The 17,018-nt window shown below is 36.8% G+C and overlaps 1 protein-coding gene across 1 annotated transcript in view; it reads right to left on the bottom strand.

Moving 5' to 3' along the window:
• The window catches only part of LOC109437982 (sodium/hydrogen exchanger 2), a 68,606-nt gene extending 66,098 nt beyond the window's left edge, over nt 1-2,508 (bottom strand). Inside the window, exon 1 of the mRNA XM_019717536.2 lies at nt 2,334-2,508. Within this exon, the coding sequence (XP_019573095.2) occupies nt 2,334-2,508 (175 nt within the window). The remainder of the gene's footprint in view (nt 1-2,333) is intronic.
• Nucleotides 2,509-17,018: the final 14,510 nt, after the last annotated feature.

Genomic DNA, 17,018 nt, shown 5'->3' with positions numbered 1-17,018 from the left:
GTCAAGACACAAGAAGCAAACATCCGCCAATACCCCAACAAGGGATCTTCCTACACCACAGTCTCGCTGGCAGCCAGGCAAGACACAGAAAGTAGACTCTGCACCATCCGCAATCTGCACTTGCTAGCATAGGCACAGCAGTTATATACAAAACAATAGTGGCTAATGGCCAACTGGTTACAGCTGATGGCCAACTGGTTACAGCTGATGGCCATCTAATAACTGAGTCAGCACCTTTCCACGTGAGGCTGAGAGCCTGGAAACTGCTCTCTGGGATTCTGTCCCTACAGCTCCTAAATTAGACTTTATGTCTCAATAACTTCAAGAGTGTTTGCACGTATATTCTCATATTTGATTCTCTCATTATACAAACAGAGCAATGTAATATTGCTTTTCCCATTTTAGAAATGATAAAAACGAGGCAAAATAAGTACTTTACTTATCCAATATTCTTATTCATTGTCTATGTTCCAGGTACTGGCTCCTAAATTTGCACAAATATTAAATAGCTCAAAGTAATCTTGTCTTTCCATTTCACTATGCTGCTTCCCTCTTCATCCTCTATAGAACCATTTCTTTCCTCTAGGCATTGAAATAATTTGGAAGTCCCTCATGGGAGAGATGGGGTCTTATTCAGCACTGTAATCCATGGGCCAAATATTATATCTCACCTAAAATATGTGTTAACATTTTTTGCTGAATGAATGCTAACATAAAAGGGTTTGTTTGGTTTGGTTTGGTTTGATTTGGTTTGTTTTTAAATTTACATTCTTTTACTAAGGTTACGGCAAAAAAATTTTTAGTCAGTGATATCTCAATAAAGTCCTACTTAAACAAATGTGGTTGGATGACCTACTGAGAAGTCCCTTTTGCCCTGTGATCCTGACATAAACATTTAACTAGACTATTTATTGCAATCAACATATCTAGTGCTAAAAATCTTAAAAGAACCTTAACTATCCACTAGGTGCTAATTATAATCACACAAGAGAGCATGTACTTCTTATCAAGGAGGCATGAGACCAGCATTCAAAGTTATGGTTATGAACTTCACAACGTATCTTCTCTTCCCTGGGCCTCAGATTTCCTATCAATAAAATGAGGGAAATGGGGGTGGCTGTTTGGTTTAGTGGTTAGAGTACAGTGTTTATAACACCAAGGTCACCGGTTTGATTCCCACATGAGCCAGTGAGCTGCGCCCTCCACAACAAGATTGAAAACAATGGCTTGACTTGAAGCTGAGCTATGCCCTCCACAACTAGATTGAAAACAACAACTTGACTTGGAGCTGATGGGTCCTGGAAAAACACACTGTTCCCCAACATTCCCCAATAAAACAAAAAATGAGGGGAATAGTTGAGAATTATCTCCAAGAGTTTTTCCAGCTCTGACAATCTATCATGCTATGAATCTATGGATTGTGTGTGTGCCCTCATTAAATATCACGTTCATGAATGGTAAAACTTTGGTACCTATAAAGTCACTTAAATAAAACTTTGGAATGCTAAACATGATTTATTTTAGAATAAATTAATTTTGAAATAACAAATTTCTACAGTTTCTTCCATGTTTTCTTAGCATTGTTTTTGGTATCAAATCTACAAAAAAATGGTCACTCAATCATAAACACTTCGAATTATTAAAGGGCTCTCAGAATTTTAATATTACTAAGGCAAAAGCCAGATAAATTATTAAAGAACACAAATGGAGTAACAGAAGAAATCTCCTTAGCAGAGCCATAACACTAGTGATTCAGGGTGTTCATAAAGGCTAAATAGTTAAAATATAACAGCTCTTCTTATTTTGCTGGATTTGTTCTTTGTTCCCCCCTCCCCATAAATTCTGAGTGGTGGCAAAAAGGCATATCTTTAAAAAACAACAATAACAACAACAAAAATAAAAAAACAGAAAATGGATTTCTCACTACATGGTAGCTATCGTAAGTTGCCTGTGAGGAAAAAAAGGTTGCCTAAAGACTCAGATCAGTTAGTATCTAGAATCAATCTAGTAAGATTTCTCTGTTCTCCCTTTTAAAGTTATGCCATGTCTTCTCAACCCTGATCAATCAGGACACTTTGCAGTCTAAGTTCCTGTGCTGGACCTATTCCAGCCTCCATCTGCTGGGAGACCACCAACATTTGAACATAATTAGTGCAAGGGGGCTTGAGCTGTGAAAAAAAAAATGTCCTTTTCATAGACAGCAGGAGGCAAATATCACAGCTTGCCTTTCTCTGGCCTAGTAAGAAAAGGATGCCTTTTTAACATCTGGAAAAGCACTGAGTCCCTACTCTTAGGCTATTATCTGGGAGAGCCTTGGGTAATTCCTCACTTACCTATCTTTGCCAAAGAGGCTAACGTAATCCAGAGTGTGATCTCGAAAGGGACCTGCACATGCTGGTAATCCAAGGAAAAGTGGAGTGTGTGAATAGACACCATTGAGCCATTATCCTGCGTTCCTTCAGGTCCCCAGCTGCTACTGTTGGGCCTCAGGTTCCAGTAGTGCTGCATGCTATCCCCAGAGGTTCCCAGAAGTTGGGAGTAGAGGTGCCCAAGCAGCAGAGGAAAGAGGAACCCCAATCCATGGACCATCATCAGCTTTGCCAGCTCTGCTTGCTAAAGTACTCAATCTCCTCCAAAACTGCAGCTGCTCACAAATGTAATTTGTTGTTGCTGACACTTAGATCTGCTGGCTAGCACTTAAAGGATAAGTGGGAACTCCAGAAGCTCCCTGGAGTCCCTGAAGAGAAATGATGGGCTGTTATGAACTGGAATGAGATTAAAGCCTGGAGTCAGCAAAGAGAAGAAACTGGGACAAATTCATTGATTGACACAGAAAAGAATTTTACCCTAAGTCCTAACTCTCAAAGGAGGAAAACCACTGGGAACTGAATTCTGGCCACTTAGCAATCTACTTTCTTACTACAAGACCACTCCAAATCCCCGTGGATATGAAAAACTGTTCAAGAAGGATTCCTAAATCTCCAGAGATTATCAAGCTCTCTGCATACAAGCATCCTAACTAAGATGCCAATTTCAAACTGCCTTTAGGAGGAAAACCTAGACACAGAGCTCTTTGTTTTCATAGAGAGAGGGGAATAGGTTGACAAACTTAAATTCATTGATCCTGAACACTCTAGGGGAAAATACTTTTCTTTATTTTGAATAAGTAGCCTAGTAGTTAAGAGCAGGTTACTAATACTATTTTTACCATAATTCCTATCTTCCATATATCTTTTGGTAGAACTTCTAAAAAGGGACAAAGATCTTCTACTCCCACTTCCAACCAACGCAAATATGTCTATTTTATTTATTAATCAAATTACTTAGGTTTCACCATGATCAGCATGTACTGGTTGCTAATAAACTTAGTAAGATTTCAACAGAGAAGCAGGTCTCCAGAGTAGTTACTTATCTTTTTTATCATCTTGACCTTTTGATTTTTATTATCCTAAAATTAGGCACGAATTTAAGCCTGGTTACTTCTTTTCTGTTGTTTTACTTTGTCAAAATCTTTAGAGCACATTTTGGTACATAGATTACTAAATTAAATAGCAACAAACATCTAATATGTACATATTTAGTTTGTCTGTGTCAATCAGAGAAAATGCAATTAAAGTACAATGCATTGTGTTATTACTTTCAAAAAGAGAATACAGTCAATCATCTAAGAAAGGGCTTTATTTAATCTTCATATGATTTCTTCCCCTGAATTTTCAATGATAAGCATCCACATCACACTGTCCATAGAGTTAAAAGATTATATATATATATATATATATATATATATATATATATATATATATATATATATATATATAAAACCAAAACATGCATGCACATTTTAAGAAAGGAAAATTATATTAAAATTGTAATACTCAATATATACCGATAACAAAAGATGAATACAAGTCATGTGTACAATGAATTTTACCATTGATAAATTGTACATCAATGAAAAGAGGAAAGAATAAAGAGGTATTTTTCCATGGGCGACCTTCCATAAATCCTAGAGTCACATTATATGCCTCTTACATAAAATGCTAGACCTAGATAATGAGGTACACCAATATTTAATATTTCATGCCTAATGTAATTACTCCAAAATTTAGTCTAATGGAAACCTGGAAAATAATTACTGAGAATAGTGATTTGTGTTAAGTCAGCAGTCTCTTGATCTAAAAGTAAGGTGAATAGTTAAATGTTAAGTACAGGATGATGGTAAATGAAAATGCAAATTGAAGTTTACAGAAAAATTAAATTTTAAGTTGTTGGGTTTTTAAATCGTGTCTCATTCTTTTAAAATTAAACTGATTTTCAAGAACATTTATTGTTGACATATTAAAAGGATATGGATTGATAAGTCTGTGTCTCTAAATTACTCCTTTTTGTTGAAAAATGGGTCATTGATTTATCATTAGTTGTTAGGTTATATGATGTTTCAGCAGCTAATAAAAAAAAGGGTCATTGATTTATCTAATAGCCTAGGGCTCCCATATTTTAATTACCCATGTTCTCTGTGAATAGTTAAACATGTTTACACTCAGGCATACTGTTTTGTGAAATACTAATTTACTTATTTTGATCTTCCTTCCTCCCTCTCTCCTTCCTTCCCTCCCTTCTTCCTTTTCTCTTTCTCTCCCTCCTTCCCTTCCTTCTCCCTCTGTGTTATTGTTTTTGTCTTCTATCAGAAAGATAATGATGAGTATTATTAAAAACAATTACCAGAAACCATTTTCCCACTTTTACTGTATAATTTTGCAGTATTCTGAGCACACAGAAAGAATACATTTTCTTGGTATCACAAATATCCATATTTGCCATAATGCTCAAAGTGTTTATTATTTTAAAATACACTTTTATCCTCCCCTCATAGATTTTTTTTCATTCAGTGCCTATTGCAAGCAATGTTATGTTTAATATCTTTACCCTGAGAAAATGATCTGTTCTGGTCTAATTAATTTTAGAAGCTGAAAATACAAAATAATACTAATATAAAATTTTATAATAATACAGGACAAATACAAAGACATAGTTTTAAAATGCATCAGTAGTCAAAAAAATTCACTATCTTTGTCAACATGCCATGGGATGCGTGTTTTATAAATATATACCAGGGATGCCAAAAAATGTATACAAGTGGACACTTTGGTCAACGTTGCTCAAGCAGTAGTTCACCATAATCAGAAGTGTCTGGATGCTGATGGTAACCATTTGAGCACCTCTTGTAATTGCACAAGTTCTAGGTGTTCAACTTGATGAATTGTGACAATTTATATACACCTTTGTAACTACCACTCAAAGGAACATATAAAACCTTTGTGTCATGTTTCTTTGTAGCCTATTCTCACCCTAACACACTACCACCATTTTGATTATTTTCAATATAGATTATTTTTTGCCTGTTCTTTAACTTCATATAAACCGAATCATACAGTATGTACTCTTTTGTGTCTTCTTTCAATCAGCACAGTATCTATAGGAATTATCCATGTTGTTATACATATGTCAGTAGTTCAATCTTTTTTATTTCCAAATGGTGTTTCATTGTATAAATATACCAAAATTTGTTTATCCATTCTTATGTTGATGGACATTTGGGTTGTTACTAGTTTGGACTACTGTAAAAAAGGTTGCTATGAATATTCTTGAACAGGTTTTGTGTGGATGCCTATTTTCATTTATTTGGGGTAATTATCTATGAGTGCAATCATTGCTACTCCTTTAACAAATATAGGACAAAGTCTTTAATTCTATAACCCATTGTTATTAAGGCTTACATAATGTAAATCTATTAAGAAGATAATTATGAACTAAATTCATAGTATAGGATAAATGACTGAAATCAGAGAGACTTGGTAAATATAGAAGAGCAATACACTATGAATTGGGAAACCTGGAATCTAGTCCCTCCCCCCTCATTAGATGCTAGTTCTATGACCCTGGACAGTTTACTTAACCCCTGTGAACTTCTATTTCCTCTTCTTCAAAAATGAGGTTTAGTGCTTAGTTCAAACTCATTTGGGTGTTTGCTGCGCACTGCATATGTACTTATTACACTATGCAGGTATAGAACTAAATGCTGTAGACTTGAGCAGTAACATCGATTCCCTGAAATCAAGGAGCTTGTGCTTTAGTGGGAGAAAGGGGAACATAAACAAGTAAAATCATTAGAATATAATAAATGAAGTTAATTTAACAATAGGTATATAACCAGTAGTTATCTATTGAATTGTATTTCCTGCTAGGCACTATGAATATCATGCTAATTACTTTCAATATTGATCTAGCTTTTGTGGTACAGACTAATGGGAGATACAAATTTAAAAATCCAATTCTAATGTAGTGTGATTAGTGATTTGGGGAGTACATGATACATGGGGGAACAGAATCACAGTACTTAACCCAGACTAAGAGAAGAAATAACACAGAGAAAACTTCCTAAAGAAAAAAAAAAAATCCAAGCTGAAACCCAAAGGAAGAAAAGTTGGAGATAGTCTAACAAATGGGAATGAATTTCACTAGCAAAGTAAAATGGAGATATAAATGACTAGAAAAAGATCATAGCAAATTTCAGGAATGAAACAAATTAAATGTGACTTGTGACTGCATGTTAAATGAGTGGCATGAATAGAGACAAGGAGACCCACTGGGAAATGATGGCAAACTGAAATAGAGATACTACGCCAATGAACACATAAAATTGACAGATTAGAATGATTAGCAACAAGAAATAGCTTCTGACTTCTCCCTTCTTCTCACTCTCCAAACTCCCATCAGTACCTACAACTAGATGTGCCCAGGAAGTCAGCTGACACAGGAAACCGAGAAACATAGCCTCGAAAGGTCAGCCACTCTGCAAGCAGAGCAAAGCAAGCAAATATTGAGGAATTAATCCGAAAGCAAACATCCAAGACTTGCACACAATTCTAATACTGTATTAATATCCCAGCTGTATGTAAGAGAAAGAAAGGGGAAAAGAGAGAAGACATCCAAAAAAAAGAGAACACACAAGGAAAAAGTGAGAGCATTTGATTTTTTCACTTCTCAGAATAGGAGAAGCCTGAGTCTACCCACACATACACTGAAAGCATTCTTTCTGTACCTAATCAGTCAAGAATATGATACATCCTATCAAAATGTTTGGCTCACCACAGCACTCATTTTTAAACAAGGGGTTGGAGGTGGATATATCAGGTATTCCAGAGGGCATGTGTAATTTGAAGTACCTCCCCAACTTCAATGCATGTTCCTACACACACACACACACACACACACACACACACACACACACACACACAAACTCAGAATCATTATTCTAGAGTTTATACTGTAAGGCCAACACCTCACTTTTTAATTTGTACCATTCCCCTTATTAATGAGATCAGTAACAGAAAATCCCTGCCTGTACTATTGCAGAGCTCATTAGTTATACCAAGAGACATTCCTGCTGGGAGAAATTACTCTCTCCTAAGAAAACAGGATAGGACATCACTGCTAGAAGAAGAAAAGAGAGGAAAGTGACAAGTAGTCACCTAGAGGGGCATATCCAAGACATGAAAATGGACAGGCAATGGAATATCCCTCAAGGGAATGGGCTTTCCCAAGAACTCACAAATGGAAATACCCATGGGAGAGACAGTTTTAATTTGGGCACATGATACATCATGAGGGCATTAGGTGCCAAATTACAATGGATCAGTCTAACAAGATGTACTTTCTTCCCCTCACCTCCCTTATAAACCCAAGCCATCCGTCATGAGCTAGAGGCAGCAAAATTTTAAAAAATTCAACTGATTCCTGAATATTAATTTTGTGACCTGCTGCTTTACTAAATTCATTTATCAGTTCTAATAGTTTTTTGGTGGGATCTTTGGGATTCTCTATATATAGTATCATGTAATCTGCAAATAATGACAATTTTAATTCTTCCTTTCCCATTTGGATGCTTTTGTTTTTCTTGTCTGATTGCTATGGCTAGGACTTCCAGTACTATGTTGAATAAAAACGGTGAAAGTGGACATCCTTATCTTACTCCTGATCTTAAAAAGAATGACTTTAGCTTTTCCCAACTGAGTATGATATTAGCTGTGGAGTTGCCATATATAGCCTTTATTATGTTGAGGTATATTTCTTCTATTTCAACTTTGTTGAGGGTTTTAATTATACATGGATGCTGGATTTTGTCAAATGCTTTTTCTGCTTCTATTGATATAACCATATGATTTTTATTTTTTATTTTCTTTATGTGGTGTATCATGTTAATTGCTTTGCAGATATTGAACCAACTTTGCATACCAGGAATAAATCCCTCATGATCGTGTTGTATGATCTTTTTAATGTATTGCTGAATTCAGTTTGCTAATATTTTGCTGAGAATTTTTGCCTCTATGTTCCTTAAGGATATTGGCCTATAGTTTTCTTTCTTTTTTTTATTTCTGTACTTTCCTACCCTGGAAAAGGAAATAGACATATAAGTCCAGGAAGCACAGAAAGTCCCAAACAAGATGAACCCAAAAAGGCCCACTCCAAGGCACATTATACTTAGAATGGCAAAGGTTAAAGACAAGGAGAGAATCCTGAAAGCAGCAATAGAAAGGCAACTAGTAAGTTAGAAGGGAGCTCCCACAAGGTCATCAGCTGATTTCTCAGAAACCCTTCAGGCCAGAGGGAATTGACACAAAATATTCAATGTCATGAAAAGCGAGGACCTACAAACAAGATTACTCTACCCAGCAAAGCTATCATTTAGAAATGAAGGACAGATAAAGAACTTCCCAGAAGAGAAAAAGCTAAAGGAGTCATCATCACCAAATCAGTATTACAAGGAATGTTAGAGGGACTTCTTCAAGACGAAAAAAAAAAAAAAATCAAAATTATGAATAATAAAACATATCTATCAACAATTACTTTCAATGTAAATGGATTAAATGCTCCACTCAAAAGATGTAGGAGAACTGAATGGATAAGAAAACAAGACCCTTACGTATATTGCCTACAAGAGACTCACTTCAGATTGAAAGACACACAGAGACAGAAAGTAACAGGTGGAAAAAGCTATTTGTGAAAATAGAAACAAACAACAAAAAATCTGGAGGAGAGAGTGACATCATAGAAATGGTGCCAGAGAGGTGGGCTTCTTGAATTCTCCCCTGGAAGTTACCAAAAATTGAACATCTATAACTCATGGAAGGATTCTCTGTTCATCACACATAACTAAGAGACATGAATTAGAATTACCTGAAGGTGGGAAGAGGGAAGGGAGAGGTGTGGAGATGCTGCCTACCTCCACAGCTGTGGAGATGCAGGGCCCCAGGTCTCAGACCGCAGATCATGGCAGCCAGGCTGTGCACTCCCTCACTGTGCCCTACAGTCCTGCCAAGGGATCAGCATATAGGACAGTGGTGCCTATCATTCCAGGCAGAGATTGCAGCTGGGCTCTCTCAGTCAGACGAAAAGCAAAGAAAACAACATACCTGGACCCCTCCCCCCATTCTCCCACAGGTCTCCCTACCTCCACCCATCCAGAGCTTTAAGCTAGTCCCAGAACGGGAAGAAGGGGTAGTGACCTATAGTTTTCTTTTTTAGTAATGTCTTTGTGTGATTTTAGAAACAGGGTAATGGTGGCCTTGTAAAATGAGCTTGGGAGCCATCCCTCTTCTTAGATTTTTGGAAATAGTTTGAGAAGAATAGGTGCTAATTCTTTTTTGAATGTTTGGTAAAACTCAACTGTGAAGCCATCTGGTCCAGGACTTTTGTTTGTTGGGAGCTTGTTGATCACTCATTCGATTTTGTTGGTAGTAATTAGTCTATACAGATTTTGTTTCTTCTTTATTAAGCCCTGGAAGATTGTATGCTTCTAGGAATTTATCCATTTCTTTCAGATTGTACAATTTGTTGCCACATAGTTACTCATAGTACTTTCTTCAATTCTGTTTGTATTTTTCTGGTGTCTCTTGTCACTTCTCTTTCATTTCTGATTTGATTTATTTGGGTCCTCTCTATTTTTTCCTTAATGAGTCTGGCTAAACGTTTGCCAATTTTGTTTATCTTTCCAAAGACCTGGCTCATGTTTCATTATGTTTATATCCTCTCTGATCTTTATTATTTCTTTTCTAGTACTCATTTCCGGGCTTTGTTTGCATTCTTTTTCTAGGTCCCTTAGGTGTCAAGTTAGACTGTTAAATTGAGATTTGTCTTGTTTCTTTAGGTGGGCCTGCATTGCTATGAATTTCCCTCTTAAGACTGCTTTTGTGGTGTCCCATAGATTTTGGGTTGTTGTTTTTATTCTCAAGGTATTGTTTGTCTCAAAGTACCCTTTGATTACTTCCTTAATCATATTGTTGACTCATTCATTATGTAGTAGCATGTTATTTAGTCTTCATATGTTTGTGTGTTTTTCATTTTTATTCTTGTAATCGATTTCTAGTTTCATACCACTGTGGTCAAAGAAGAGGCTTGATATGATTTCAATCTTTTTAAATTTATAGAGACTCGCTTTGTGGCCTAACATGTGGTCTATCTTGGAAAATGTTCCATGTACACTTGAAAAGAATGTATATTCTCCTGCTTTGGGGTGAAATGCATTAAAATATTAATTAAATCTATCTCATCTAGTGTGTTATTTAAGGCTGCTGTTCCATGTTGATTTTTTGTCTGGAATATCTGTCCATTGGTGTCAGTGTGGTGTTAAAGTTTCCTATAGTGATTGTGTTACTATAGATTTCTGCCTTTATGTTGGTCAATATTTGCTGTATATATTCATGAGGTCCTATGTTGGGTTCATAAATGTTTACTGGGTTATATCCTCTTGTTGGATTGATCCCTTTATTATTAGGTAGTGTCTTTCTTTGTCTTTTATTATAGTCTCCATTTTAAATTATATTTTATCTGATATAAGTATTACTTTCCCAGCTTTTTTTCCATTTCCATTTGCATGAAATATCTTTTTCCATCCCTTTACTTTCAGACTGTGTGTGTCTTTCTATCTGAGGTAGGTCTCTACTAGACAGCAGTTACATGGTTGTTGTTTTCTTTTCCATTCAGCTACCCTATGTCTTTTATTGGAGCATTTAATCTACTTACATTTAAAATGATTATTGATAGGTACATAGCTATTGCCATTTTATTGTTCATATGTTTGATCTTCATTGGTTTGTTTGTTTGTTTGTTTGTTTTCTCCTTTCTTCTGCTTAAGGAAGTCCTTTTAACGTTTCTTGTAATACTGGCTTGGTTGTAATTAATTTTTTAAGCTTTTTCTTCCCTGAAAATCTCTTTATCACTCTTTCATTTTAAATGATAGCTTTGCTGGGTAGAGTAGTCTTGATCGTAGGCCCTTGTTTTTCATTACTTTAAATATTCACTGCCACTCCTTTGTGGCCTACAAAGTTTCTGTTGAGAAATCAGCTGATAGTCTTATGGGAACTCCTGTGCAAGTACCTAGTTGTCTTTCTCTTGGTGCTTTTAGAATCCTCTCTTTGTCTTTAACCTTTGCCATTTTAATGATGATGTGTCTTGGTGTGGGCCTGTTTGGGTTCACCTTGTTTGGGACTCTCTGCACTTCCTGCTTATATGCCTATTTCCTTCACCAGGTTAAGAAATTTTACGTCATTATTTATTTATTTATTTTTTTTTTTAAATTAAATTTATTGGGGTGACAATTGTTAGTAAAATTACATAGATTTCAGGTGTACAATTCTGTATTACATCATCTATAAATCCCATTGTGTGTTCATCACCCAGAGTCAGTTCTCCTTCCATCACCATATATTCGATCCCCCTTCACCTCATCTCCCACCCCCACGCCCCGCCCCCCTTACCCTCTGGCAACCACTAAACTATTGTCTGTGTCTATGAGTTTCTGTTTCTCATTTGTTTGTCTTGTTCTTTTGTTGTTTTTGGTTTATATACCACATATCAGTGAAATCACATGGTTCTCTGCTTTTTCTGTCTGACTTGTTTTGCTCAGGATTGCTCTCTCAAGATCCATCCATGTTGTCACAAATGTTCCTATATCATCTTTTCTTACCGCCGAATAGTATTCCATTGTGTATATTCAAATAGATTCTCCATACCTTGCTTTCTCTCTTCTCCTTCTGGTACCCCTATGATGCAAATATTGTTACACTTGTTGTTTTCCCACAGGTCCCTTAAACTATCTTTGTTTTATCATCATTATTATCATTATTCATTTTTCTTTTTGTTGTTCCAATTAGTGTTTTCTGCTACTTTGTCTTTTAAATTGTTGATTCAGTCCCCTGCTTCATCTAATCTGCTGTTGATTCTTTCTAGTGTATTCTTTATTTCTGACTGTTTTTTATTGTTTCTATATCCTACTCTATGCTTACTATCTATTGGTTGAATTTCTCACTAAGTTCCTTCAGCATTCTTATAACCACTGTTTTAAACTCTGTCTCTGTTAAGCTGGTTGCTTCCATTTCATTTAGTTGTATTTTTGGAGTTTTCTCCTATTCTTTTATTTGGGACATGTTTCTTTGTTTTCTCATTCTGGTTCCCTCTCTGTATTTGCTTTTATATATTTCGTAGATCTTCTACGTCTCTCAGCCTTTGATGGGTGGACTTACGTAGTATGTGTCCCATGTGGTCCAATGGTGCAGTCTACCTGATTTCCTTTTATGTGTTCCAGGAGTGTCCCTTGAGTGTGTTGTACATGTTCTTGGGTTGTAGCTGAGCCTTGATTGCTTTTGACACATCACTGTGTGGTATTGACTACTAAGTTGACTTACTGTGAGGGTTGGCTCTACCCACAGTTTATGAGCTGCTGTGAATGCCTTAGCAGAGCATTCAAAACATCTGGCTCCAAACTGCTTCTCCACCTTCATATTTTGGAACTCTCTTTCCTAACAATAAATCTTATACTCCAGTCACATCAAACTACTCATCATTCTCCCAAGTTACGATCTGTTTTCATGCCTATATACATTTACTCATCTTTGTCCCTCTAACAAATATGCTTATGCTTTCTTGTCAAAAATGGAGACCCAGCACAAATACCACCACCTCTGGGGAGAAACCGCCTAAATCTAATGGGCCAAAGTAATGGATTCTTTCTTAGAAATGTCAAAGCACTTGTTCATATCTCTTTTATCACAATAATAAGAATTAATTGGTCATCAAAATGGCAGCATGATGTGAGCATATGGAAATCCCCCTGGAATTACAAATTGAAAAACTACAACTCCACAAAGAACTCCCCACACAGCAGACAGGCAAGACGAAGAGGTGCACTACTGATTTCACCTAAAGGTGGGCAAAGTGCATGAGCAGGGGAGAAGGGAAGGGAGAAGTATGGAGACGGATCCACGCAGGCACAAGACGCAGACCTAGCTCAGTGCTTCGAGCTCCCTGCATCCCAAAACCACCTACCTGCAGGAGAGGGAAGAACGCGGACTGTTAGGGCTCCATTTATGGCCCACAGGGCTGAGGGGACAAATATAACACAGCTGAACCGAACGTTCACGGCAGAGACCTCGGAGCAAAGACTGAAGGAAGAAGACTGAAAACGGTGGTGTAACCCATCACTGCCACAGAAAACAGAATCCTTTGGCACTGAGACTACCCGCACTCTCCCTACCCACCCAGAGATCAACCCGCCCCCACCTTCCCAGTGCTAGAAGCGGAAAAGTAGCAGAGTCAGATCAAAAGAACAGAATATTTGCTGTTCTGAGAAATGTGGACCGCAGACACATATTCACAGCCCAACAAGTTCCAGAAAAGGGGAGGGATCTGTGGAAGCAGCACCGGCTGTGGTAGTGGTCACCGGCATTACTCTGGGCCAACTCTCACAACTCACCCCACCCCTGCCCCACCTATCTGGCGGATCCCTGCAGGAGTAAAAAGAACTGCTGAAACACTCAGGCTCTGAATCTGGTGCAAGAAGAGCTTTGGAACTTCAAAAGCTTCCCACATCCCCACAGGGACACGGTGCCTTATGACCCAGGCAAACTGTTAATAGAGGAGAAGCCTGCCTTCCAGAGAATCCCTCCATTGTGCGAGAAGCTGGAATAGTGCAGAAAAAACATAACACTACAGTCTGAGAGAAAAATGAAAGCTGCAGTCGGATAGAAAATAAGACATTCTATCAACAAGTACTGGAAAACAAAAGAAAGACCTCTTCCTATCAACCTGTTGCAGAAGCCACCCTTGTAGATGTCTAGGAAAAGAAATAATAAATCACTAATTGCCATGAATAACCAAGGCAAGAAGACAGCTCATAAAGAAAGTGAAAAGTCTCCAGAAAAGGAACGTAAAGTTACGGAAATATGTAACTTAAATGACACAGAATTCAAGATTGCAGTTCTGAAAAACTCAACAACATGCAAGAAAACACATAATGGTAGTTTAATGCACTCAGAAACACAATCAAAGAACAACATGAGCATTTTACCAAAGAGATTGAAATTTTAAAAAAAGAACCAAATAGAATTTCTGGAGATTAAGAACTCAATACAAGAAATTAAGAATGAAATAACCAGCTTAGGTAGTAGAGTTGACCAGATGGAGGAAAGAATCAGTGACATAGAAGATAGAAACCTGGAAATGACACAGATGGAAGAAGAAAGAGACTTGAGACTTAAAAGAAATGAAAGAACTCTACAAGAACTTTCTGACTCCATCTGAAAGAGCTATATAAGAATAATGGGCATACCAGAAGGAGAAGAAAGAGAGAAGGGAACAGAGAATATATTCAAACAAATTGTCGATGAGAACTTACCAAACTTGTGGACAGAACTGGATCCTCGAATCCAAGAAGCAAATAGAACACCTAATTACCTCAATCCCAACAGGCCTTCTCCAAGGCACATTGTATTGAAGCTGTCTAAAATCAACGACAAAGAAAGAATCCTCAAGGCAGCCAGGGAAAAGAAGATGGTAACCTACAAAGGAAAGCCCATTAGATTATCATCAGATTTTTCAGCAGAAACTCTACAAGCCAGGAGGGTGGAACCAAATATTCAAACTATTGAAAGAGAGAAATTATGAGCCAAGAATAATATATCCAGCAAAGATATCCTTTAGATATGAAGGAGGAATAAAGACCTTTCCAGACATACAGAAGCTGAGGGAATTTTCTAATACACGACCTGCACTACAAGAAATACTAAAGGAGGCTATTCGACCACCATCAACAGGGACAATTTGTGGCAACCAAAACATAAAAGGGGAGAGTAAAGGCCTGAACCGAATATGGGAATGGAGAAAGTAAGCATGCTGAAGAAAATGGAATACTCTAAATATCAAACTTTCTTTTACATAAACTTAAGGGTAACCACTCAAAAAAATCCAGAACTGAAATATATACTGTAATAAAAGAAGAAACAAAGGGAAACATCATAGAATACCACCACACAGAAATAATAGACAACAACAAAAGGCAAAGAAACAATGGAGACACAGCCTTACCAGAAAACTAAAGATAGAATGACAGGAAATCCTCACATATCAATAATCACCCTAAATGTAAATGGACTGAACTCACCAATAAAAAGGCACAGAGCAGCAGATTGGATCAAAAAACTAAACCCAACCATATAGTGCCTCCAAGAGACACATCTCAGCTACAAGGACAAGCATAGACTCAAAGTGAAAGTGTGGAAGTTGACAATACAAGCAAATGGTATCCAGAGAAAATCAGGTGTAGCCATAGTGATATCAGATGAAACAGACTTCAGGGTGCAAAAGATAACATGAGACAAAGATGCACATTTCATAATGGTAAAGGGGACTATACAATAAGAAGACATAACACTCATCAGTATTTATGCCCCCAATCAGGGAGCACGGAACCATACCAAGGAATTACTAACAGAACTGAAGGGAGAAATTGACCAAAACACAATTATACTAGGGGACTTAAATACCTCATTGACAGCTATGGATAGATCATCCAAACAGAAAATAAATAATGAAATAGCAGCCCTAAATGACACATTAGATGAAATGGACATAATTGACATTTATAGAGCACTTCATCCTAAAACATCAGACTATACATTTTTTTCTAGTGTACATGGAACATTCTCAAGGATAGACCATATATTGGGACATAAAACTAACCTCAGCAAATTTAAGAAGATTGAAATCATACCAAGCATATTCTCTGATCACAAGGCTTTGAAATTGGATATCAACTGCAAAAAGAAAGCAGAAAAAAACACAAATACATGGAGATTAAACAACATACTTTTAAAGAACGACTGGGTCAAAGAAGAAATTAGAGGAGAGATCAAAAGATACATAGAAACAAATGACAATGAAAATACATCCTACCAAAATTTTGGGGATGCAGCGAAAGCAGTTTTAAGAGGGAAATTTATATCATTACAGGCCTATCTCAAGAAACAAGAAAAATCCCAAATAAATAACCTCATGTTACACCTTAAAGAACTAGAAAAGAAGAACAAATGAAACCCAAGGTCAGCAGAAGAAAGGAAATAATAAAAATCAGAGCAGAACTAAATGAAATAGAGAACAAAAAGACAATAGAAAAAATTAATGTGACAAAGAGCTGGTTCTTTGAAAAGATTAACAAAATTGACAAACCCTTGGCTAGACTCACTAAGATAAAAAGAGAAGACACTAATTAACAAAATCAGAAATGAAAAGGGAAGTTATCACGGACACCACAGAAATACAAAGGATCATCCAAGAATACTATGAAGGACTATATGCCACCAAATTCAATAACCTAGAAGAAATGGACAAGTTCTTAGAAACATATAGCCTTCCAAGGCTGAACCATGAAGAACTGGAAAATCTAAACAGACCGATCACCAGTAACTAAATTGAATCAGTCATCCAAAACCTTCCCAAAAGCAAAAGTCCGGGACCAGATGGCTTCACTAGTGAATTCTACCAAACCTTCAAAGAGGATCTAATACCAATCCTGCTCAAACTCTTCCAAAAATTGAAGAAGAGACAGTACTCCTAACTCATTTTATGAGGCCAACATTACCCTGATACCAAAACCTGGTAAGGACAACACAAAAAAGAAAACTACA

Source organism: Rhinolophus sinicus, chromosome X (genome assembly GCF_036562045.2).
Source record: "Rhinolophus sinicus isolate RSC01 chromosome X, ASM3656204v1, whole genome shotgun sequence".
NCBI classification, from domain to species: Eukaryota; Metazoa; Chordata; class Mammalia; order Chiroptera; family Rhinolophidae; genus Rhinolophus; species Rhinolophus sinicus.
Note: the sequence above shows the minus strand (reverse complement) of the source record. Positions and strands in the feature narration are given on the sequence as shown.